General features: G+C 39.0%; 2 protein-coding genes across 2 annotated transcripts; both read right to left on the bottom strand.

The window, feature by feature from the left end:
* Positions 1 to 19,443: 19,443 nt before the first annotated feature.
* On the bottom strand, positions 19,444 to 21,957 carry LOC104104254 (uncharacterized). Its single transcript, XM_070192928.1, has 5 exons — positions 21,240 to 21,957; positions 21,030 to 21,097; positions 20,180 to 20,919; positions 19,906 to 20,000; positions 19,444 to 19,646 (listed from the first exon to the last, which is right to left on the bottom strand). Exons 1-5 carry the CDS (start codon positions 21,955 to 21,957, stop codon positions 19,444 to 19,446), a joined length of 1,824 nt encoding a protein of 607 aa, XP_070049029.1.
* A 27-nt stretch (positions 21,958 to 21,984) lies between these two features.
* On the bottom strand, positions 21,985 to 23,382 carry LOC104104253 (uncharacterized). Its single transcript, XM_009612278.1, has one exon. It carries the CDS (start codon positions 23,380 to 23,382, stop codon positions 21,985 to 21,987), a length of 1,398 nt encoding a protein of 465 aa, XP_009610573.1.
* Between the last annotated feature and the right edge of the window lie 1,336 nt (positions 23,383 to 24,718).

The raw sequence follows: 24,718 nt of genomic DNA, 5'->3' as shown, positions 1-24,718 counted from the left end.
CATAGTCATAATCTCTTAAAACTTCACCAAGACTTTCCTAACTCTTTTCATAATTAAGAATACAAGACATTTCATTTCTAACCTCTTCATTTCTAATAATCAGACATGATTTCTTCATTTCTAACACTACAACGTGATTTCTTCAACCAACGAGATTTCTTAGCACAGTAGCAACGTGAGATTTTATGATTCTAAGGGAGTACGGTGCAACCTTTTCCAAGAATATCATACAAATTTTTCCCTACTCCAGGTATGTTAAGGCTATCCCTTCTTTCCTTTTGGCGTGATCCAAATAATATAAATGAAACGAGCAAAATACGGAACTTTCATAAATGACTGTATTCATAGAAATACTAGGGGTGTCTATATTCTTGATTCCCCATGTAAATTATTATTATTATATCTTCTGTTCATGGGTCTCAGAAAAATACGTATTTGATAAAGTATCCGAAAGGCATATGATTTTTAAGACATTCCGAGAAATCTTATTAACGAAATTCTTATGTATTTCATGCATTTATACATGTACATTGACCCATGACCAGATGGCATTATATACGCGTATATTATATGTATATGGGATACGGAAAAAGGTTATGGCGTTATATACGCACCACCACCTAATCAGTTGGTATATGTTGATGATGTTGCCCACAGTGGCCGAGACGATATGATGGGATGCCCTCAGAGGCTTGATGATGATATATATATATATATACACACACCTATAACTATGCATGACACGATATTTATATGCACGTGCATGGCACTATAAATGTTTCAAAATTTACAAAGTTATCCAGACTTACAGGTGGATTTCTTTATTCCATGTTTCATCTATGTCTTTTATGTACTGATTTTCATGCCTTACATACTCAGTATATTATTCATACTGACGCACTATTTTTCGGGGCCTGCGTTTCATGCCCGCAGGTGCAGGTAGGCAAGCTGACGGTCCCCCTTCTTAGGATCCTTGATCAGCGAGAGTTGGCGTGCTCCACTTGATCCGGAGCTGCTTTTTAATTTGGTATGATATGCTTGTATACATATATGGGTATTATGTGGCTCAGTCCCATCTTTGTACAATTGTATTTCTACTAGAGGTCTGTAGACAGTTTTGTATAGTCAGATAGTATGCGGCCTTATCGGCTTCCAGTTTTGGGTATATAGTTGTCTATAGCAGCCTTGCCGGCTCGTCCCACTGTATTCCATATGTATATGTATATATATCTTTTGTACAGGTTTCCCTCACGTATGTTATTCATATTTATATCTTAAACGCATGCTTAAGGATGTTCGACATGTAGGATTCGGGCACCCGTCGCGGCCCATCGGTTTGGGTCGTGACAATTTTCTTCGCTAAGAAAAAACCATTCATGTGCGAACCGCAAGTTCCGACATGTATTTCCTCGAGCAATCTGGATGCTTCCTTGGCATCGACACACCGTAATAACCTAGGTTAGGAGTCCTTCTGTACAGAATCCCTCCGCTTTGAAAGAAGTCGTTGGCTAACCTTTGGAGTGTGCATTTTTGAGTATGAGTTGCGTGCTCCGGATATTCTCCTTTTTTCAAGTATTCTTTGATGTCATGGAACCATGGATTTCCATCACTTTCTTCTTCAACAGGAGCACAATAAGCTGGTTGCTTATGAATTCCTATTGGGATAGGGTCGATGAAATTCTTTTTTTGGGTGTTGTATCATGGAAGATAGAGTAGCCAATGCATCTGCGAACTCTTTCTGAATCCTCGGAACATATTTCAATTCTATCTTCGTGAACCTCTTGATCAGCTCTTGCACACAGTATAGATATGGTAATATCTTAGTGTTCTTCGTGGCTCACTATCCTAAAACCTTATGTACTAAGAGATCGAAATCTCCAATCACCAGCAACTCCTGAACATTCATGTCAATGGCGAACCTGAGTCCGAAGATGCAAGGCTCATATTCTGCCATATTGTTGGTATATGGAAACCTGAGTTTTGCGGATACCGGATAGTGTTGGCCAGTTTTTGATACTAAGACAGCTCCAATACCTACTCCTTTGAAGTTCGCAGCTCCGTCGAAGAACATCCTCCAACCATCGTATGCTTCAGTGATGTCTTTTCCCACAAATGATACTTCCTCATCGGGAAAATACGTTTTCAATGGTTCGTATTCTCCGTCTACAGGATTTTCTGCCAAATGATCTGCCAATGCTTGCCCTTTGACTACCTTCTGAGTTACATAGATGATGTCGAACTCACTCAGCAATACTTTCCATTTCGCCAACTTTCCGGTAGGCATGGGTTTCTGGAAGATGTATTTCAATGGGTCCATTCTTAATATGAGATATGTGGTATAATCACAGAAGTAGTGCCTTAACTTTTGAGCTATCCATGTCAAAGCGCAGCAGGTGCGCTCCAACAAAGAGTACCGTGCTTCATAGGGTGTGAATTTTTACTCAGATAATATATGGCCTGCTCCTTTCTTCCCGTCTCACCGTGTTGTCCCAGAACACAACCAAAAGCCCCATCTAGTATGGACAAATAAAGTAGCAAAGTTCTCCCTGGTTCCGGTGGGACCAGAACAGGTGGTTTAGATAAATACTCCTTGATTTTGTCGAAGGCTTTCTGGCATTCTTCAGTCCAGCTCGTTGTGGCATCTTTATTTAACATTTTGAAAATCGGTTCACAGATCACAGTTGATTTTGCTATGAAACGACTGATATAGTTGAGACGCCCTAAGAAACTCATCACATCCTTCTTGTTCTTTGGAAGTGGCAAGTCCTGGATAGCTTTGACCTTTGACGGGTCCAATTCAATTCCTCGGCGGCCGACGATGAATCCTAGCAATTTTCCGGCAGGGACTCCGAAGGCACACTTTGCAGGATTCAGTTTTAGATAGTACCTTTGAAGCCTATTAAAGAATTTTCTCAAGTCTGCTATATGATCTGTGCTTCTCCTGGATTTGATGATGATGTCATCCACGTACACCTCTATTTTTCTGTGTATCATGTCGTGGAAAATGGTTGTCATGGCTCTCATGTAAGTGGCTCCAGCATTCTTTAAGCCAAACAACATCATTTTATAGCAGTACATCCACCATGGTGTGATAGAGGATGTCTTTTCAACATCCTCTTCATCCATCTAGATCTGATGATACCCCGCGAAGCAATCCACAAAAGATTGGAGTTCATGCTTGGTACAGTTGTCGATTAGTATGTGTATATTGGGCAACGGGAAATCATCTTTGGGACTTGCTCTATTTAGATCCCGATAATCGACACATACTCTGACCTTCCCATCCTTCTTCGGAACCGGAACAATGTTGGCTAACCAAGTCGGATATTCAACCACTCTGAGAACTTTGGCTTTGATTTTCTTAGTGACTTCCTCTTTTATCTTCAAACTCATATCTTGTTTGAATTTTCTGAGCTTTTGTTTCACTGGTGGACACATGGGATCAGTGGGTTACTTGTGAGCCACTATGGATGTGCTCAGACCAGTCATAACATCATAAGACCATGCAAAGATGTCTTCATACTCCTTCAGGAACTGGATGTACTCTTCCTTCTCTGACGGTGATAGGTGAATGCTTATACGGGTTTCCTTGACTATTTTAGAATCCCCTAAGTTAACTGTCTCGGTCTCGTCCAAATTAGACTTAGGCTTGTTTTCAAAATTTTCCACTTCTCTGGCAATTTCCTCACGTATTACATCCTTTTCCAGATCCTCTGAATCACTATCCTTACGTTGTGTTGTCTCATTACATGTCATAGTCGTAGGTTCATCGGGATAGGTAATAATAATGCTATAGAGAAAAAATGTAAAGAATAATAATAAGTACTAAAAATAACAATGCATTAAATAAATTTTGAAAACGTCAAACAAGTACGGCTCGATGACTCGAGCAATTATTTCAAAACAAAATACATACAGAACAAAATACTGAAAATGTATTAGATGCTCATAAAATTGCTTTTAAAAATAATTGATGCTAATTGCCAGGCTACCCAGGAACTTAACGGGCCCGGCATGGTGCACCAGTCCAGTTCTTGAGAACAACTCCTTTCTCCATGGTCTGAATAGTAAGGTCTTCCTCCTCCTCCTCCTCAACTATCACACTGCAGTCCATGTCTTTATCATCCAGAAATAGCTTCCTTATGCCAGCTAGAGCTTCATATTCTTCAGACCCCCACATCATGTCGGCTTGATGAAATGTCTGGTGTAAATGTGGTACCGGTTGTTCCAGCAGATAATAAAGACCACGCTATGGCGGCGACCAATCCTGATACTCTTGCCAAGTGTATTCATACCCAAGCCCAAAAGTTGTACCATGACGCTTCAACTGTACCGGTTTGGTGATCCCTTGGAGATTCTTGCCGAGACCCTTGCCAGGCTCGTACCCTATCCATAGCAATATACAAACTATATTGTTGCTCCACCATTTGTCCTTTTTCAATTGCGTTGACGTGCTCAATGCGATGGTATATTACTCCCGTCTCCATGGATGATAACTTCCTGATGATTCCATTCAAACTTCACAACCTGATGCAGAGTAGAAGTTACGGCCCTATCGGCATGTATCCAGGGTCGTCCCAACAGTAGATTGTAGGTAGCAGATATATCCAGCACTTGAAACTCAACATCAAACCAGGTTGGGCCCATCTGTAGGCTGAGGTTGATTTCTCTAATTGTGGCCCTATGAGATCCATCAAACGCCTTCACATTCATACTTTTTACTCGTATCTCATGTAGACCTTTACCCAGCCTCTTTAGAGTAGTCAACAGATATATGTTGCGACTTGAACCCCTATCTATCAGGACCCTGCGATGAATTTGTCCTCAAATTGCACTGTAATATGTAGTGCCCCGTTATGACTAAGTCCTTCCTGTGGCAGCTCGTCTTTATGAAAAGTAATTTTGTGGCTTTTCAACACTTGCCCGACCATGTTGGTCGTTTCCCCACTGGTGATGTTGGTGGGTACATAGGCTTCACTCAGCACCTTTATTAGGGCGTTCCTGTGTGTCTCTGAATTTTACAGCAATGATAAAATGGATATCTGAGCAGGAGTTTTGTTCAAATGGTCAACCACAGATTATTCGCTTGATTGCACCTTCCTCCAAAGGTTGTCAGGGCCGGTCTCGACGACAAGTGGCTTAGACGCAACTTCTTTGCTTATTCCTCACAAATGCTCAGGTGTATAAACCCTACCGGTTCTAGTCATGCCTTGTGCTGCACCTGTTTCTTCCATTTTTGCTTTTCCTTTCCTTCTTGCCTCCACAACATAATCCCATGGTATAGCTTTAGACTGGTAAGATGGAGTAGGTGCTACCATTACAGTGAAGGGTGTGGTTACCTCAACTTCAAATGGCATTGGTGCGGCTACTTTAACTTTAATTGGTGCCTGGGTTTGCACTATAATGGGTGTAAGGGTGACTGGTGATAATTTAGGATCATCCCCCTCCCGAATGAGTCCAATTTACCCTTCTGGATCCCATTCTTCATCGGTCTCTATCACATTTACTCCCTCACCTCTGTGATCTTAGAGAGGATTGTTACGAACATTAGGTGCAGTCTCCTTTTCCTGTATGACTTTAGTGTCAATTAATGTCTGGATCTTGTCCTTCAAAGTGCAACATTCCTCAATAGCGTGACCCTTCATGCCTGAGTGATAGGCACATGTCTTGTTTGGGTTAATCCATTGAGAAGAGTTTTCCATAGCAATAGTGGGAATAAGAGTGACATAACCGGTAGCCTTCAGTCTCTTGTAGAGTTGGTCTATGGGTTCAGCAATCAGAGTGTATTGTCTGGGTGGTCTGCGGTCGAAATTTGGCCTTGGTTTTTGATAATTCTGGCGGGCTAGTAGTGGTGAGTGGTAATATGCGGGTTGGGGTGTTATAAGTGTGTTAAGTGGCAGCAGGTTGTTGGTATCTGTGGGGTGAAGGCTGGTATACGGGTGGAGGTGTTTGGTATGTAAGAGGAGACTTCAGACCTTGGGCTACCATTACTGCATCCACTTCTTTCTTCTTAGAGATACCTCCCGACTGCAAAGCTTTATTTGTGGCCTGGAGTGCTTCGAAATTCATCACCATTCCGCTTTTGATCCCTTCTTTTATTCTCTCTTCGAGCCTGATGATGTCAGAGAACTTATGGTTTACAATAACCATCAACCTTTCATAATATTGTGGGTCTTGAGCTCTGACGAAGAACTTATTCATCTGTTCTTCTTCAAGTGCCGGTCTTACCTTCGCAGCTTCAGACCTCCATCGAGTAGCAGACTCGCGGAAGGTTTCCGTTGGTTTCTTCTTATGATTTTGAATGTAGAAAACGTCTGGTGCATTTTCTGTGTTGAACCTAAATCGATCCATGAAATCCGATTCCATGCTCACCCAATTAACCCACTTCTTTGGGTTCTAACTGATGTACCAAGACAAAGCATCTCCAGTGAGTCTCCTCATGAACAACTTCATACGGATTCGTTCATCTTTTCCAACTCCTACTAACTTGTCATAATATATTCTTAGATATACTTTCGGATCACCAGTTCCATCGAACATTTCGAACTTGGGAGGTTTGTAACCCTCTGACAGTTCTACATCCGGTTGTATTCATAGGTCCTCATAATTCAAACCCTCAATGCCCTAGCCACCATCGACACTCTAAACTCTGCCATTGAGCTTCTTGAGTTCTTCTACCATGTTCTTGATGAGCAGGTCCTTCTCGGTGGAATTCGGTATATATAGGGCTTGTTGTGGGGTGTGGGGTAAAGTTTCCACATATATGGGATTGCTTTGGTGGACTCCGGGAATCTGGGCGTAATGGTGGTCATTGGTTGAGTTTTGTGGATCAGGAGTAGGCTGTGGTGCATTCTGGGGGATGTGGTATGTGGTTGTTTGTGGGTATTGAGTTGGATGGTGATGGTTTTGTTGAGGAGTAGGTATCGGTGGAGGGTTGTGGTTCTGAGGAGGTGTGGCGTATTGATGTGGTGCAGGATGATTTGGTGGTGGGTTTTGATTCTGTGTGTTTTGGGGAAGTGTCGGGTTTTGGGTGTTTGTGTTTTATTGGTTGATATCAGGGATGTTTAGGGTGAGAGAAAGGTTTGCCAAGTTCCAGACCTGCTCAAGTTCCCCTTGTAGCTCCAATATTTTCTGTTCCAGACGTAGGACCAATTCATTTTGTGTTGGAGTACTCCGACTGTACGAAGTTTCAATGTTCTCTGCATTGTCCTTTCTTGTACCGCTTAAATCGTCCATTTTTCCTTTCCCTTTGCTTTTGCCTTTAGGATCACTTAATGGAGGAGGAGGTGGAGGACCTATGGATCTAGTATGATATGCGGATGATTCCAGTATGCACGAACCAACCTTGGGGAATAGGAATAATCAAAAGAAAGAAAAACAAAAGGTAACCAAGTCAGTAAGGGATATTGAAAGAATGCTTGCAATATTGAACATGCTTTGCAAAATCATGTAACAGATTCGCGTCCTAATTTGGGGGACCTCGATGTGCCCGAGGTAGGCCTAAGCGACACATAGACTTGGAGAAAATTGATGCCAATAATTGTGTCATTTCATTAATGTGAAAATGAATCAAATCCTTACTAAAACGACAATAATAAGAAAGTTACTAATGGAATTTGCCTTATTACAATCGAAATCTAAAACTAAGCTAAAAAGCAGTAAAGAACATCATTTCTTAATCTACTTGGTCCCAGAAGGACCTTCCCCATGCTTGGCTCTCTTGACTCCATCAATCAGATTCCCTAGGTCGTGCATATCCAACAACAGGTAAGCCTTTGCTAGATGCCCCCTTTATTGCCATCCGTGTTCTAACAATCTGAAAGCCTCTTTCTCATCTTTCCCTCAAGCTCCATCAACCCTTGCTCCAAATATTCTAATCTTTTTGTTGATTTAGTGGCGGTTTCCCTCCATTCGTTGATTGCTTCCATATTCACTTTGTGTTGTTCTAGATGCCTAGATTCAGACTCGAAGACCCTTTTGCGTAACCTCCTATACTTGACTTGTGCTTCAGCGGCGTCATCTATGATCCTGTTTTTTAGATTAATTCCCGGCTTGACGTCTCCTGCTAAATCGTCCACTAACCATGATGGGTAGAAGTACACATGGCCAGCATGATACCTATATGGCTCAATAGTATCCTTTTCCACAATGACCTTCTGATTCCACATATGTTGTGCTTCAAACTTGAATGGAATAACGTCTCCTTTAAAATCTACTTTGTACTGAACCATGTTGGAAACCCGAGGTATAAATTGTTTTCTTTCCGCTTGTTTCATTACCCTTATAGGAGCATAAGGATAGATGCCCCTCAACCCGATCAGTACTAGGTGAGTAGTCAATCTTGACCTGATGATGAATTCATTGCTAGGAAACCATTCAAACATCCAATGTACCTGCTCGTCCGTCAGTCTGCTGAAGAAACGCACCCAGCTCACAGCATTTCCAGGTTGTGCAAACCTGTCTGGGATAAATGTCATTCTCTTTAGGTGACAGTAAGCTATGTAGTCATTCAATGGTCGATGCAGAAGCTCTTGGCGATATTCTCCTCTTTGAACATGCTTTAATAACCAAACTTGCAATAATAGATTACGACCCTCGAAGTGCCCGAACCTCTGCTTGCACCGATCTAGAGCACGGTATATCTCGTCTAGGATCATGGGTATGATGGTATAAGTCTGTCCCTCGATGCCTTCCATCAAAGTCCTGGAGACCATGGCTAAACGGGTATGAATCCTTCCCCCTTTCATTGGAAATATCAACAACCCCTAGAAGCAGACAATGAACACATAAACCCGACGGTACGTCCAACCCAAGGAAGTAATGGCAAGTTCATCATGATGAAGGCGATATGACTTGCTGTGCCCATAACGCTCATAGAGGAATTCAAATGGGATGTATGACTTCTTCAAACAAAGCTACTCATTATTTTTCTTGAAACCAAGCATTTTTAGAAAATCGCGAGGGGTGCGATTCTCTGGCACTAATAACCCTGGACTATCCCATGGAAGCTTAGTGAAACCTCTTATTTCCTCTAAGAGAGGAGTCATTTCTATGTTACCGAAATGGAAGACGACCCTTTTCTCATCCCAAAACATAGTAGAGGCCTCAATCAATGCTCTATTCGGTCGGATGTCTAACAAGGACGGCAAATTACCAAGGACCCTTCTCACATGATTTTTGTCGCTAGGCGCGAGATTTTTCCACCAATCAAGTAGCAGAGGTGGGATGTTTTGGACCATGCCGAACCTGGGGACTTCGTGCTTCATTTTCTGCAAACAAATAGAGTTAGCCCTTTCCCCCTCTAGATTCGACTATTTACACTCTAATGATCAACATATTGGCCTATTTTCTCCAAGTAATGCACATAATGTGACGGTGTCCATTGGGATTATGGAAATCCCATCGGACTTTGGACAAGGCTTATTTTAGCGGGCTATCATGTTAGCAACGTTCTTACCCGTACTAGGTTTAACATGATGCAATGTATATTTAATATTGGAGTGAGGTTTGTAGAATGGCCTAGACTGGTACTCCCAAGTGGACAACTTGAGAGGGAAAGGCACGGGACCGTCGACTGCACCGCTGATCGACTAGTCTACCGCAAATAAGCCTTTCCGATTTAAAAGGGTAATTTTGGAAAAGCGCAGACACTCATCAAGTGCCGCTATATTGATAATTGGCACGAGCAGAGTATGATGTGGATCATGCTTTATGCAGAGATAATAACACATTTCCAAGTATTTGCATGATAAATATGTAAAAAGCAGTAAATACAGTATTAAGGTAAAACATGAAAAACATAAAAGAAAGACAGAGAAGAAGTTAGTCCGTGGAATATATGCGAGAATATAATAAAGCAAACAAGGGAGTAGGTACAGGAGAGGCATGGTATAGCTAATGAAGAGCAGTTAGAGAAACTAAAGGTGAATAGGTAAAAGGGATGTGCATGTTATAACAAAATTTAAGCGAATAAAGGTGGAGAAGGGAAGGGATATGCATGTTATAACGGGTTTAAACAAGTAAAGGTGAACGAGAAAGAGATGTGCATGTAATAGCAAAATTTAACAAATAAAGATGGAAAAGGAATGCGCATTTTATAACAAAGAAAACTAATTCACATAAGCTAAGTTCATTATGGTAAGAGCCTAAGTTTCCCCAGCAGAGTCGTCATGCTGTCGCGCCCCATTTTCTTGCGAAAGCGGGCCTCGACGTGTGACAACTCTTTTGGATGGAAGATAGGGTGTTAAAAGAATAGTCGCCACCTAACGGTTTTTAAGGTGCGTTAGGGAACCTATTTGCAAGTAACTCTATTTGACTAGTCAACGCCACCAAAGACCGGGTAAGGGCTCAAATTACCTCAAAAAAAAGTTGTTAGGCACTCTTCGAGGTCCACAACTGTGGGTCCTGGCCGAACTTAAGACTATGTGGATTATAATTAGGCGAGATGATTAAATAAACTAAGAGAATAAAAGGTCAAAGGGTTTCATTATAACACAATGAGAATTGGTACAAATCTTAAGGACTACAAGGATACAATTATAAAGGTCTATATTAGGTGACTAAGTGTATAAAGGAGGGGGGGGAGTCCTAAGTTTTTTAGCCTAGTGGATCACCCCGTGCAACATAAATAATACTTTGCAACCTTGAGGTAGGGAATTACTCATATTATCCAGCGGGCACAGACTATCATCTCCTGCTACCAGATTACTATGTTTAAGTTTTTTTACCTAAAGCACTCTAATTCAATTCTAAGTCGTGCCCTATGCATGCACTACCCATCCCATACCTATGGTCCAGGAGGTATTGGACCTTTATTTTGGTGGTTCTAGACCTTACTTAGGTTGCTCAAAAATGTCAAAACTAGGCGACATATAAAACACATAGGACTTCATGTAAAGGCAGTTAAGGGCTCAAGTTAGCCTCCACACTTAGACAATAAATGCATGCAAAGTTGAGAACACAGAACAACTAATCAAGAAGGTCAACAAGACTTGGAAGCAGGTTCAACACTTAGCAAAAATAACACATTGGCAGAAACGTATTGAAAGAGTTAGGGGAGAAACAAGTTTTCAAGATTAACAAGATTATCATACAAAGGTGCATAATACCAAACAAGTTTAAGTAGGGAACTAACTTAAAAGGTTTAAAGCTTAAAGGTCTAAATTATGCTAAGTATCCATCCCAGTATCAACAGAAAGGCATGTTAACTCACATCATGAAACCAAACAGTATCAAACATGGTAGGGAAACACAAATTATGATAACTACCCTAAAGTCTCAAGTAATCACTGAAGGGATATGGAATCAAGTGAGCCAAAGACATTTGAGGGACATATTAACAGGGGAGCAAGTCATAGTTAATAGTGAAGGTCTTAACACAGGTTATAACACATTACATATATGATGCATTCATTACAGGGATTCAGAACAAAGCAGGGAAGCATATTCAAGCCCAACAACAAATGTGAATATTCAGGCACCAATACATTAGCTAAACTAACTTAAGAGGGACCAAATTATCCAAATTAGGCATAAACAAATAACATATCTTAGAACTGGCTGCTTTAGGTAAAAATAAATACTAAAGAGGTTCAAAACAAGTATAAAACTAACAAGGTTACACACAGAAGTATCCCAGAACCCATTAGCTAAACGAACTTAAGAGAGTCCAAATTATTCAAATAAGGCATAAACATATCTTAGAACTGGCAGCATTAGGTAAACTCAAGTGTTAGGAAAGTTCAGATTACAAAACAGGTTCAAATGCTAACATATTAAGTCATGAAGTTCAGAGGCATGAATATGCAGGGCATAAACACAAAAGAATGAAATCGTAAAGCCAAGAGACTTATCAGTTAAACAAACAACAAGAAATAACAAATTCCACAATATTCTGAATATCAACAAAGTGCAAGAACCCAGAATCTTAGTGCGCCGAAGTTCCCAAGAGCTTCAAATGAACCCGGGGCAGTGCTCGCACCAACAAAGGTTGAAGAATCAAATTCTGGTGGCCTTGGCTTTCAGCCGGCCAAGAATCAAAGTATAGAACAGAGAATGAAAGAACAATAGAGTAATATCCTCAATTTTAGTGGATTTTACGATTAAAAGGGTCCACCTCTAAAGGGAATGGGGAGGGGTTTATATAGTGGTTAAATATTAACACATACAATAAGAAAATAGAGTAAATTAAACACAAAATAAGAAAAATATGGCATGCATAATCAATTAGAATCAGTTCTAGGGCAAATTCAGGAAACTCTAGTTTAGATGAGGAACAAAAATGGCAAAAATCTAAATGAATCGAAGCCAAGGGGTCTGATAGTTAGTGTATTAGGTCAGAAACATGAAGATGATATAGAATCAGAATCAAATGAACACAATGACTCAGCTTCCATAAATAATCAAGTAACCAGTACTTGTAGCGTTCAAAAGATGGTAAGTAACTCTGCGTATGCAAGAAAGGAAAGGAATCATGGATGATTTCCATGTAACATCGGATTGGGGCTGAGATTTGAGTGAGGAAGGCTAGGGTTTAGGTTTGAGAGATGAGAGCGTGTGAGGATACAAAGGCAGCGGGGTGGGTATTTGTCTCTAGGGTTTGGGGTATTGGGGAAATAAGGAAAGGGTAGGTTAATTATAGGTCATTGATCATTTAAGATAAACGGTCAAGATCTAACGGGGAAGCGGGGCGGGTTATTAAGCGGGTCACGACCGGGTTAGTTACAAGGGTCGCCTGGTTTGGGCTTGGGGTCTATTGGGCTAAGGTGCTGGGCCATTTTGGTCTGAAAATTGGTTTAAATCTGGGCTACTATTTAAATATGCAAAATTTATTAAAAATAATTTATAAAAATTATTAATAAATAAATAAAAATATTATTTATGCATTAAAATGATTAAAAGTAATGATTTAGCGTTATAAAAATATAAAATTCTATTTTTGACACAAATAACATAAATAAAAAACAATTATGGATGAGTATAGGCTATTACTGCAAAATTGTGTAAATAGCTTAAAAATGCTAATGTAATTATAGAAAATGAAGTAGAAATATTTGAAACGTGTATTATAGGTGCAAATAATAATTTTAGGCAACTAAGGCATCACAAAATAATTTGAAAAAGTAATTAATAATTATAATGTAAGTACAGGAAAATCAATTTAAAAGCTCTAAAAATTATGAAAAATTATAAAAAATGCTCGTATATATTTGTAAGCTATAATGATGTAAAAATGATATTTTGAAGGTATATATACTATTTGAGAAAAAATGAGGGCCAAAATTGGGTATCAACAAGTCTTACGAGTCATGAGCGAGTCTAGTAGAGTCTTGCGGATCGGTACGGAGATGTCTGTACTTATCTTCGAGAGGCTACAAGGCTGTTAGGAGCACTTCCCTTCTGGAATCCTCATCGTAAGATTTGATTCCTTTGAGGCTTACGCCTTCATCTCCTTCCTATTCAATCTTATGCGACGTGAAGCGCTTGTTATAAATTGGGAATCGAGGAATTGTAATGGTACTACAGATGTGGTGCAGGATGTTTCTCCCTGCGTAATTGACAGTGCCATTCTCATCGCGTTGTGGAAGGTCGTTCTGTCGTTTCAGCTCAGTATCAGTATTATCTAAGGTTTTGAGATTTGACATTGATTGTTATGATGATTCGTATGTTTCTATCGCATAGTATTTGTGTAATGGTAGGGCTCTTGCCTATGCATCGAGGCAGTGAATAGCTGGAAATGAGGTTTTACTCAGTGCATGATTCAGAGATTCACTATTTTATGTCCAACGGAGGAAAGGCAATCAGACTAAGAATGTTCAGGTTTGGGGTTGATAGAGTAACGAGACTTGGTATTTTTGAGCATAGTGGAATCTTCATCCATGATACGGTGTCGTTTTCCTTGCTGAATGTGTTAACTTTGCCGGTGTTATGGTTTTCTTCAATTCGCCTTTGGGGTAGAGTACTGTAAATAGTGCCGGGGAAGCGGCTGTCAGAGGTTGCATTGTGGTGTGTATCAGAATCGAATCGGTGATCCTAAAGTTGATGGCTCAAGGAAGATGATATTCGGGGAGGTTTAGAGTTGGTGGCGATCTATTGGTTCAGGTGCTACAGAGATGAATTTTGATTTAAGGAAACAACTGGTCAGCGAAGGATGAGGAAGGACATGTAGGAGGTGTTTTGCGGTGTTTAAACTTCTAGAAGGCCAAGTGTAAGAAAACATAAGTCGGGTATTGCTTAAATGAGGAGAGTTTGACCAAAGTGGGAGAGTGGCAGAGTAACATATGGGTTCTGTGGTAGGATAGCTACATGCCTTGAGAAAACTTTAGGGTGATTTGGGGTTCATGGTGAACAGTGACTAAGTCTACGACATTAATTTTGAAATATTGGCCACTATACGGAGGAAGGTTGGATATGACGAAAAAGGGGATGGTTGGTATGAAGAAGGGATACAACATGACTTTGGATTGGAAGGTACTGTCACACCTTTAGATTTTGTCAATAAGGAAGAAGGAATCTTGGTGGGCTCCAGGTCTATGTGATTGTAGCTTCAAGCTAAGTGGGAGAGCCCCACCGCCTACGACTGGATTGCATGGCTGTTTACTTGGGAGGTTTCTGGTTATCGGCATATTGGTGGGTTATTATGGCTAAGGAAAGAGAACATCAGTGGTGATTTGAGCAAAGGATTTGAGGAATGTGTGCTATAATTGGCCTTATCAATACATGTTCAGGCTTTGGGAAGACTCAAGATTTATGCTTTGTGTAGATGTAATGTACAAGAGAGGTGATTCAGCCGGGTGCTTCTTTAAGAGGGCATTCATGTGCTAACAGAGCCTTGGAGTTGATTATATTCGGGACCAAGTCAGAGTGGGTGGCTCTTAACAACGGTCCTAGGGGATTCAAAGTTAAAGTGCAGAGTCTAAGGATTTGCTCCATAGTATAGCTAAGTATCGATCTGTTAAAGTGGAGTATGAAAGAGACTTGGAATATTTTATTTCATCATTGGGTATGCGGTGCAGTATTGGAGGAAGGAAAGAAGTAGCTTCGGATTTGCGGAAGGTCTTGCAGAACGGGTGTACCCGTTGGCGATGCTATTGTGCGCCCAAGGAGGGTATGATGTGGTTCGTAGGTTTTGAGATATCATGGTCTTGTGAAAGAAGGTCACTCAGTATGGGTGCGGATTTGGGGTTGTTATGTTTTAAATGGAGCTATTATTATTCCTAAGGCAAGTCCAGGGTAATTAGAAGAAGTCGGATCAGTTAGCAATGGTTGAATCGGCATGATGTGGCAATGATCGGGTCCTTCAACGTGTTAAGTTTTACAGGTGGTTTTAGATATATATATATATATATATATATATATATATATATATATATATATATATATAAACGTGCATTGCACGTTAATAATGACACATGATGGTTTAAATATTTATTTATATGAAGGAAGAAAAAAATTAATTAATAAGAGAAATTATATATATAATAATACAACAATCATCTAAATGTCAAAAAATATTATTACATTAGCATATTATATGAATTCAAAATGAAAGGACATCATCAGAACTTACAAAAATGATCAATTTAGTCATGTTAATTAGATAATTATGTATCGTGGAACAAAGGTATCTAATATGATGGTATCTTACCGAACACTTCTTTGTAGACGATATTTTTTGTGCATGTTTTCTTATAATGCTTTGGTTGTTCTTCCATAACCAGAACTCTTGTTGTCGATATTAATATTCCTCTTAAAAGTCCAACATATAGTTATTCGTGTAAGAAAATATATTATTGTAAATATAGTTCAATATTTAGGATGCTTGTCCTTGTGCTTTATTTATTATAATTACAAAACATAAACATATTAAAAATTATTTTTACACAAATTTAAAAGGATATTCTTTAGTTTTGGAAGGCGAAAGTTGATTTCGGGGATAAACACATACTTAGAAGCACATTGACCAGTATCATAATTTCTGCATGTATGACTTTATTGTCAAAAACTTCTATATACTAACTGTGTATTATTACATAAGCTATTCGGCGGATCTAAGTTTTTCAGTAGCATGACGGGCATATGTTTCTTCAAAATCAACCTATATGCAATAGAATATCAATTTTAACTTAGTCTATTATATATACGGTGACACTAACATACGTAAGAAATAATAAACTTAACAACAAATCTGGATGTGGTAGAAGGCCATTTGATATTAAAGTATTTAAGTATTCTTATTGGTAGTAATTGTTGGTATTAATCATCTTCTTTGAGTCAAAACTAAAAAATATTTTATTTTTACCATAAAACTTAGAAATCAACCTTTTATTTAGTTGATCAACATATTCATTTTTGCTAGCTAAGTTAGCTCTTTAATTTCTATAATTTAATTTGCAAAAATTACGTTTTAATCTAATGATGAAAATATTTTTCTTATTAAATGCACTACTATTACCCTTGGGGTTGATAACCAAGTATTCTGGAAGAACCAAATTATTTTTTATTGGGTGCTCTTCTTCATTTTTGACTGGAAGAAATAAGTCACTGAATGTTGGATATGTTCTTACTTTTATATTTCTTGTCATTTGAATCTTTTTCATTTGAGGCCATAAGTATAATTTTGGCAAGCTAGCTTTTACAGTCTCTGCTTTCGTCGATTTTGGAACTACTGATAGTACATGAAAGAAATCATCTCCTAACTATTACTTTTCTACCAAACGGTTAATTGATATCCAATATTTCTCTAAAACTCTAGGCAATTGTGTCGATTCTTTGACGCTTAGTTATAAAGGATGAAAAGTGCATGTTTTGAGTGTGTTTGTGTGTTAATTCTTGTGTGAGTTGAGTTGCGGGAGTTCACACCACTTTTGAAGTAAAAATATGCTAATTACGTGCTTCTTATGTGTAGGAACAAACTTATGTGAAAAAGGATCAAATAGAAGAAAAATTGGTGAAAAAAGAGCTGAAGAGAAAAGTCCCAGACAACGAAGCGAGGTTCACTTCGCCAGACCAGGACTGGAGCAGAAGAAACCATAAAATTCTCGGACAGCGAAGCGAGGTTCACTTCGCCAGACCGGGATCGGATCAGAAAAAATTAGATTTTCCAATCTGAAATAGGAGAAGGAAAATCCACCCCATATAAACCCTAGTCGCTATAAATACATCCTAAAACATAATTTTGAAGAGAGACACTACTTTGGAAGGAGAGAAGACTTTGGGGAAGCAAGAACATGCTAGGAGCAAGAAGGAGAAGGATTCAACTTCACGTTTTCCCTCTTTCTTCCTCCATTTCCATTATTGGTTATGAATTCTAGTATTGTAGTTTTGCATACTATTATAAATAGCTAATTTGTTATCTAGGGTTTTGATAGAACCTTTTGGAGGATGAATTCTTGTTATGCTTTTATATAATCGAGCCGTTGGATTTCTCTACTTGTTCAACTACGCATTTGTTGATGTAGATTGAATGACCATTAATTAACTGTGCCTATTTAGTGTGTACTGTTCGAGAGAGAGTATGCATTAAGGTATTTATTAAACAACATCACTCCTAACATATGTGAGAGAAAAATACAGAGAGTTTAAAGGCGGGATTATAGATAACGAAACCTTGGTGCGATCGTAGTGAGCTGTGAATTAGTGCCAGCTAGTGTAGTTCGAGAGAATACATCTAATAAATTGTGGTAGTTGCTTGAGAGAGAATTACGACAACCAAAGTACTCACGATCGGTAGAGAATACTTAGGCAAAATTATAGGAGGCATAGCGGGGAGGATTCCGACAATTGGAAAATCATAACTCAAGACCTCCTTAATCTTGTCTCCAACCCTTATCCTTGTTAATTGATAGTTTTATTGCTTTTTAGATTTGTTAGTTAATTAGTTTAGAATAAAAAAATCACATTCTTTATAACTTAGAAATTGTTCGAGCTTGTCTACTTAGTGATATTAAACAGTTGTAACTAAGCCGTAGTTCTCTGTAGGATTCGACTTTGGACTCTTAGACCGGATTATATTTGCAACGACCGCTTATCCTTTTTAGGACTAGAGTTGGGCGTGATCAAATTTTGGCGCCGTTGCCGGGGAACTAACGGTGTAGTTGTAGCTGTACATATTGCTAGGTTTCAAGTTTGAACTTTTTTTTGGCTAATATACCACTAGGTTGGTTGCCTAGTGGCCTTTTTATTAAGTTAATCCAGAATAAAACAACAAGTGTCTGGAGGTCTTACAAAATATAAGTGCGTAAAATATGACCGTACATGAAACCTATTATCAAAGTCTTGTGTGATACAATCCTTTGATAGTATAAAATGATCTAATAACCATAAATCTTGAATCAATCTAACTGACTTCAACTTGCAACATATCTTTGCCAACACTGCATTCGCTTCGTTTGAATCTAAGTAATTACACATGATGTCTTGGTCAACTGGGGTCGTCATGTGATGTCTATAACTGGTATCTACGCTTGAATATGACAGCATGTTTCCAAATTTTCACGAAATGCATCCTACAATACCTGTCCAATTCAAAGCAGGATGGGCGTTGTTGCGACTTCGTCGCAAAAACGCATGATCATACCTGTATAAAATTGTACCAAACCTATTATATGTAGGTTCCTTATGTGTAATATATGCATCATATACATGGGAGCTCCTCCAAAAATCTCTGAAATTGCCCGCCCAAAGCTGTACAAAATCATGGTCAAACGTACCTAATATAGGCAATAGACAATCCTTGCGCATAGCACTGGCACTTGAGACTCGATGGGCTGTGTGTTTTGAATTTTGTGTGATCCTCAGTAAGTGGTAGATGTAGAGGGATATGCATTCCCTTATATATCTCTTCCCGTGTCCTCCATACTGAGTATGGCAATGAATCATGTAACATAGGCTTGTGCACTGCCTTGTCTTTCCCTTTTTGATATAATAAACGAGCTGCCCTATGTAGTGATTACACCTATAGGGGTTTAGTATCAAAGATACTAATACCACCCTACTAGTTTTGGTTAAAACATAGAGCCACACCCCCTCCAAGTTACATGCAAGAATAAAAAACATGTTAGAGAAAAAAATCCTTCCTCCTCTCTTCCCTTAAGATTTGAGTTGGAAATGTCTTGTTTTATCCTTCCCCTATCTTTTGCCTCATCCCTCCATAATACTTTCTCCTCCTCCTCTTCTTTGTTATGATCTCCCCTTCACTTCCCATGTTAATTAGTTCCTTCATAAATTAGCATTTGGCTTGGCAACTCTTACCCTCAAGAATGGTATTTGGAGTTTATCATTGTTTAGTATCTTCCTCCCTTGTGTGTCTAGTTACCCAAATGAGTTTACCTGTTGTATATGTTGCTGATCCAAGGTCAATTTTGCTAGATGATCAGCTAACTTATTTCCTTCCCTCAGTACATGAGTTAGCTGGAATACACCCCTAGACAATAAGGATTTGATTTAATCTACCTTGTTTGCTATGCTCCAAGGTGTTTCCCAAGTTTCATCCAGCACATTATTCATAAGCAATGAATCAGTTTCAATTATACATGCAGGGAATGGCATTTGAACAATGTACCTTAGGGCCTCCAGAATTGCCCGTGCCTCAGCTATATTGTTTGTTGCTTCTTTTACTGCATTTGCTTGAGCATAGATGAGGTCCCCTATTCCATCCCTTATACAAAAACCATATGAAGCTCCTCTATTGTCTCCTCTACAAGCCCCATCCGTATTGCATTTTATCCAACCCATATGAGGTAATTGCCACATAACCTTTGTATATCTCAGTTTTGGAACATGGTTGGCTAAGTTCTCATGTAAGTCAGTCCAATTTGTTGTGACACCCTTGATGCCTGGTCTCCTTACCTTCAGTAGCATTTGTATGGAGTTTGAAATCTAATAAATCAGTCTATAAAAAGATACAGTTTTCCCATGCTTTCCAGAATTCATCCTTTTCCACATGTGCCAGACAATCAAGCTTGGCATTGCTTGATATACTGCCTTCAAACTTGTATTTCCTGCTTTGTTCCACCATTCATTTATCAATTGTACCAACTGCTTACCTTGTGTTTTGATCCCAACAGGTGTACCAAAATAATTTCACACAAACCTAGCAGCTGGTGATGTCAAGAAGACATGAGGTAATGTTTCTTCTTTAGGATGTCTACAACACCAACATCTTTAAGTTCTAATGTACCCCAGTCTTTGGAACCAATCATCTAAAGGTAGCTTTGCTTTCCATAATCTCCACATGAAGAAGCTAACTTTGTAAGGCAGTCCCTTCGCCCACATGAACTTATATAACTTTCTCTCATCTCTTCTCTTCCTTATGTAATGCCAAGCCGACTTCACTATAAATTGACCATTCGTTTCTAGCTTCCACCAGGGCTTATCCTTCATTGATTGGTGTGCAGGAGGTGCTATCTTTTCTAAGATATGTTCAGCTATCTCCTCAGGCAATAGCTCCCTCAACAACACTTCATTCCATGTCCCATTCTCCATTACCTCATCCACATATTTTATGGATTCATCACACCAATGACCTGTACCTGAAGTATGGTACAGAGTACCAAGTCCAGTCCAATTATCATACCAGAAATAGGAGCTTCCATTCTTCAATTGCCACCACACTTGATATTCCAACTCCTCTCTCATTTGTGTCATTTTCTTCCAAACCTGGGATCCATTTCTCCAAGGAACTAGCATCTCATTAATCTTCTTGCAGTACTTATTCCACAAAAATGTAGACCATAGTGTATCTTTTGTCCCGTAGGTCCACCACAGCTTAGCAAACAATGCCTTCGACAAATCATGTAATGATCTGAAACTAAGACCTCCTTCTCTTTTAGGCAGACACATATTGTCCCATGAAGCCCAATGTCTAGCCTTTTCATTGCCTGAGTTACTCCAATAGAACCTAGCAAACATCTTGTGTAACTGATTGATCACATGTACTGGTAGATTTATAGCTGATAAGAGATGAATTGGCATGCTCTCAAGTACATGTGAAATCAAAACTACCCTGCCACCTATTGATAATAATTTACCTTTCCATGATGATAGCCTTTCCTAAACTTTGAAGAGGATGCCTTTATATAACTCTTTCTTCCTCCTGCTGTATAATATAGGGCATCCCATATATGTGAATGAGAAGGCATTTCTTTGAAGTTCTGTGATCAAATGGACTGTGTTTGCCTCTTCTGCAGGCACTCCTTAATGCATAAAAAAAGAAGACTTTTCCTTATTGATCTTCTGACCTGAAGCAGCCCCATATTCCTCTAATACTTTTATGGTAAGATGCACTGCCCCATAATGAGAAGAACAAAAAATAATTGTATCATCTGCATATGATAAATAGTTGATGTTTTGACTCCACTTTGGCATACCAAATCCTATGAAGTTAGGATTGTCAAATAAGGCATCCAAGGCCCTTCCAAGTACTTCAGCTGCTAGAATGAATAACGAAAGAGAAAGAAGATCTCCTTGCTTTACATCCCTTGATGATTTGAAGAAACCATTGGCTTGCCCATTCAAGAGAACAAAGTACCAATTGTTTGACACTAGCCTAAAGATCATGTCAGTGAACACCTCTCCAAACCCCATTTGCCTTAGGACCTTTGTCAAAACCAGCCATGAGACTCTATCATATGCCTTTGCCATGTCCAATTTGATAACAACATTGGATGGCTTCCCTCTCAATCTAATGTCAGTTATGATCTCTTGAGTTAATAAAATATTCTCCACAATGCTCCTTCCTTTGACAAAACCAGCCTGATTGGGAGATATTAAAGAAGGCAGTAGATCTACTAATCTCTCATGAACAACTCTGGATATGATTTTGTTTGAAAAATTACTCAAACTAATTGGCCTCATGTCTGAAAATGTAGATACAATCTTCTTCTTGGGCAGCAATACTAGATTTGTGTGAGTGATGAATTTTGGAAGGTCAGCACTACAAAAGAAAGCCTTGACCATATTGAGTATATCTCCACATATTATTTCCTAGCTAACTTGATAAAAATGGCCAGTGAATCCATCTGGACTACTGGCACTATCTCCATTTAATCCAAATATTGCTTCCTTGACTTCCTCCATTGTAGGTTCAGCCCACAACCTTTCATTTTGCTTTTCAGTGATCATCTTTGGAACATGCTGTATAATGTCAAAGTTTGTTGGAATTCTTTGTTCAGTAAACTGTGCTTGAAATAAATCAACTGCTTCCTTTTCCATTCCTTCTTGTGACTCTATCCAATTACCATTATCATCCAGTATTCTATTGACCTGCAGTATTTTCCTTTTCCCTCTGACATGAGCATGAAAGAATTTTGAATTTCTATCTCCATCTTTAAACCACTGCATTCCTGCCTTTTGTCTCCAAAATTCCTCCTCAAGTTGATAGTATCTTGTAAGATCAGCCTCAACCTTGTGTAATTTAGCTCTATTTTGTGCTGTTGGATTCAGTTCAAACTCTGCCTCATGCACTTTAATGACATCCTCCAGTGATGCAATTTGCTTAAATATGTCTCCAAATGTCTCCTTACTCCACACTGCCAAAGTTGCCTTCACTTTCTTCAACTTGTTGTGAAATAGAATGAATGGATTTCCCATGTCTTCAGCCACCCAATTCTCCTTTACCATCTTTTGAAAGGTTTCATGCTTAGCCCAAAAATTAAGAAACTTGAATGGTTTCTTAATATGTACTGTATCATTGTTACAGGAAAGTAGGAGGGGAGCATGGTCAGAACCATACTTGATCAGGTGTTGTACTTCAAGTGCTGGGAACAGGTCAAGGAATTGTTGATTTGCAAAGTATCTATCAAGCCTCTTAAATATGCAGTCAATATCAGATCTACCATTCCACCAAGTGTACAAACTCCCCTTGAAACCTAGGTCATATAATGCACATGTATCCATAAAATGAGAAAAGTCCTCTACTTCACTTAGATAAACATGATGTCCTCTATATTTCTCTTCCTCTAATAAAATCACATTGAAATCTCCTCCAACAAGCCAAGGAGATTTCATATCTGAGGCTAAATGATACATTGAATTCCACAGTTCAATTCTTTCTGTGGCATCACATTTAGCATAGACTAATGTCACATATAATTCCTTGTTTAGATTTCTGTGAAACAACTTAAGTGTCATTTGTTGTTCCATGTTCATCACAATGTCAACATCTATATCTTCATCCACAAAAGCCCATATTTTGCCATTCATATTAGCATAAGCAGACTGAGTCCCCAACTTCCTTCTATACTCCTCAAGCTTATTGATATCTTGCCAAGGTTCCATCAAACCTATCAAATAGAAGTTGTACTTTCTATGTAGGTTAATCAACCTATTGAAAGCTTTTTGTGTGTTAATCGACCTCGCATTCCAAACAAGAGCATTATCCATATGATTATTTGGAAGTAGAGATCACTGCCCTCTTTGGTTGCACCCTTTGAGGTACACTATCCTTGATGTCTTTCTTATGTTTCCTTGCAGGCTTTCCAGTTGACTTCTTCCTTTCCACACTTTTAGGTGATATATCCCTATCTCTTACTACTTATTGAAGATTTGCAACTGTTGAATCTTCCTCAATATCTTCACCTAATTCATCTTGATCTTCATTGTCATCACCTATCACTTGAAGAGCTAACAGGTTTGGTTCATGGTTTTTGGCAACCATTCCACGCTCCTTTTGACCCCTGTTGTTAATGAGTACTCCCTTTGCCAGTATGCCATTGGTGACACTAAATGTTTTCCCAGCTAACAGTCCCGGATCCTCAGTTATAGGTGCTGCAATTTGAATGGCATTATTGCTATGCCAAGTTTCAGAACTCCCTGTATTGACATACAACTCAACTTGATCATAAGCCCTATCTGTAGCTTCCTTTAATACCCCAGCATTTAACTCTTTTTTCCTCGCAGCCTCCTAAATTGCTTTGAATTGCAGTGTATACACATCTCCCAGATTTGAATTTCCAGGAATCACTGTAGCCAGCTGCCTAGATTTTACTGTTCCATTGAGTTCAGTAGTCTTTCTTTGAACTGTTTGTTGATTTGTCATTACTGTATCATTAGAAACATTAAAATCTACCTTGTCAACCTTTTCCTACTCCAAAATCTCCACCGGAATCACTCCAGACTGATCAACATTGTGGATAGTTTCTCTGGGAGTTCCTGTTCCAGTGGCTCTCTTCTTAGCTGAGGCTCCTCCAACTATTACAGTTGATGCTTCTTTCTCACTCATTGTCATATTTTCAAACTCCATGATCTCGGCTTCATCACTCCATAGCCTTCGATCAGAACTGACCTCGGTATTAATTTCATTCTCCTTTGAATCATCCAAAGTTTGCGATGGGCAAGAATGATTCAATGTAACATTCATCTCTCTCAGTTCCTCCTTACTTGTACCAAATCTCCTATGAACCCACTCAATTGTGGATTTCTTTTTTTCTGTCTCATCAATCTCAATCCCAACATCACTAGGACTAGGAATTTGCTTTGCCAGATTTTGAACTCCTATCTTTTTTGGAGTACCTTTCCTTGTGGAGGTAGAATTCACCTCTTTTGCCTCAACCTTCTCCTTGTTTAACACCTTTTCCACAGCTTCCTTCTTTATTTGTTTTTGAATTTCAATCTCACCTTCTTCTAACAATGCAAAACTATTACTAGTTTGCACTAGGGCATTAGCTTTTTCCTTCCTAACATCATCATATTTTGCATTTAACTCCTTGCCTTTCATCTC

The sequence above is a fragment of the Nicotiana tomentosiformis genome, chromosome 2 (genome assembly GCF_000390325.3).
Source record: "Nicotiana tomentosiformis chromosome 2, ASM39032v3, whole genome shotgun sequence".
Classification (NCBI taxonomy): Eukaryota; Viridiplantae; Streptophyta; class Magnoliopsida; order Solanales; family Solanaceae; genus Nicotiana; species Nicotiana tomentosiformis.
This window is presented reverse-complemented; position numbering and strand designations above follow the sequence as displayed.

What these genes read in the sequence shown, in the direction of transcription:
- LOC104104254 (XM_070192928.1), bottom strand. Translation starts at nt 21,957, where the DNA reads ATGGTCAAGGCTTTCTTTTGTAGTGCTGACCTTCCAAAATTCATCACT. An exon ending in GGAATATGGGGCTGCTTCAG is followed by an intron (nt 21,098 to 21,239) that starts GTCAGAAGATCA and finishes TATATTATACAG; the next exon opens with CAGGAGGAAGAAAGAGTTAT. An exon ending in AAGGCTATCATCATGGAAAG is followed by an intron (nt 20,920 to 21,029) that starts GTAAATTATTAT and finishes GTGATCAATCAG; the next exon opens with TTACACAAGATGTTTGCTAG.
- LOC104104253 (XM_009612278.1), bottom strand. Translation starts at nt 23,382, where the DNA reads ATGGATAATGCTCTTGTTTGGAATGCGAGGTCGATTAACACACAAAAA.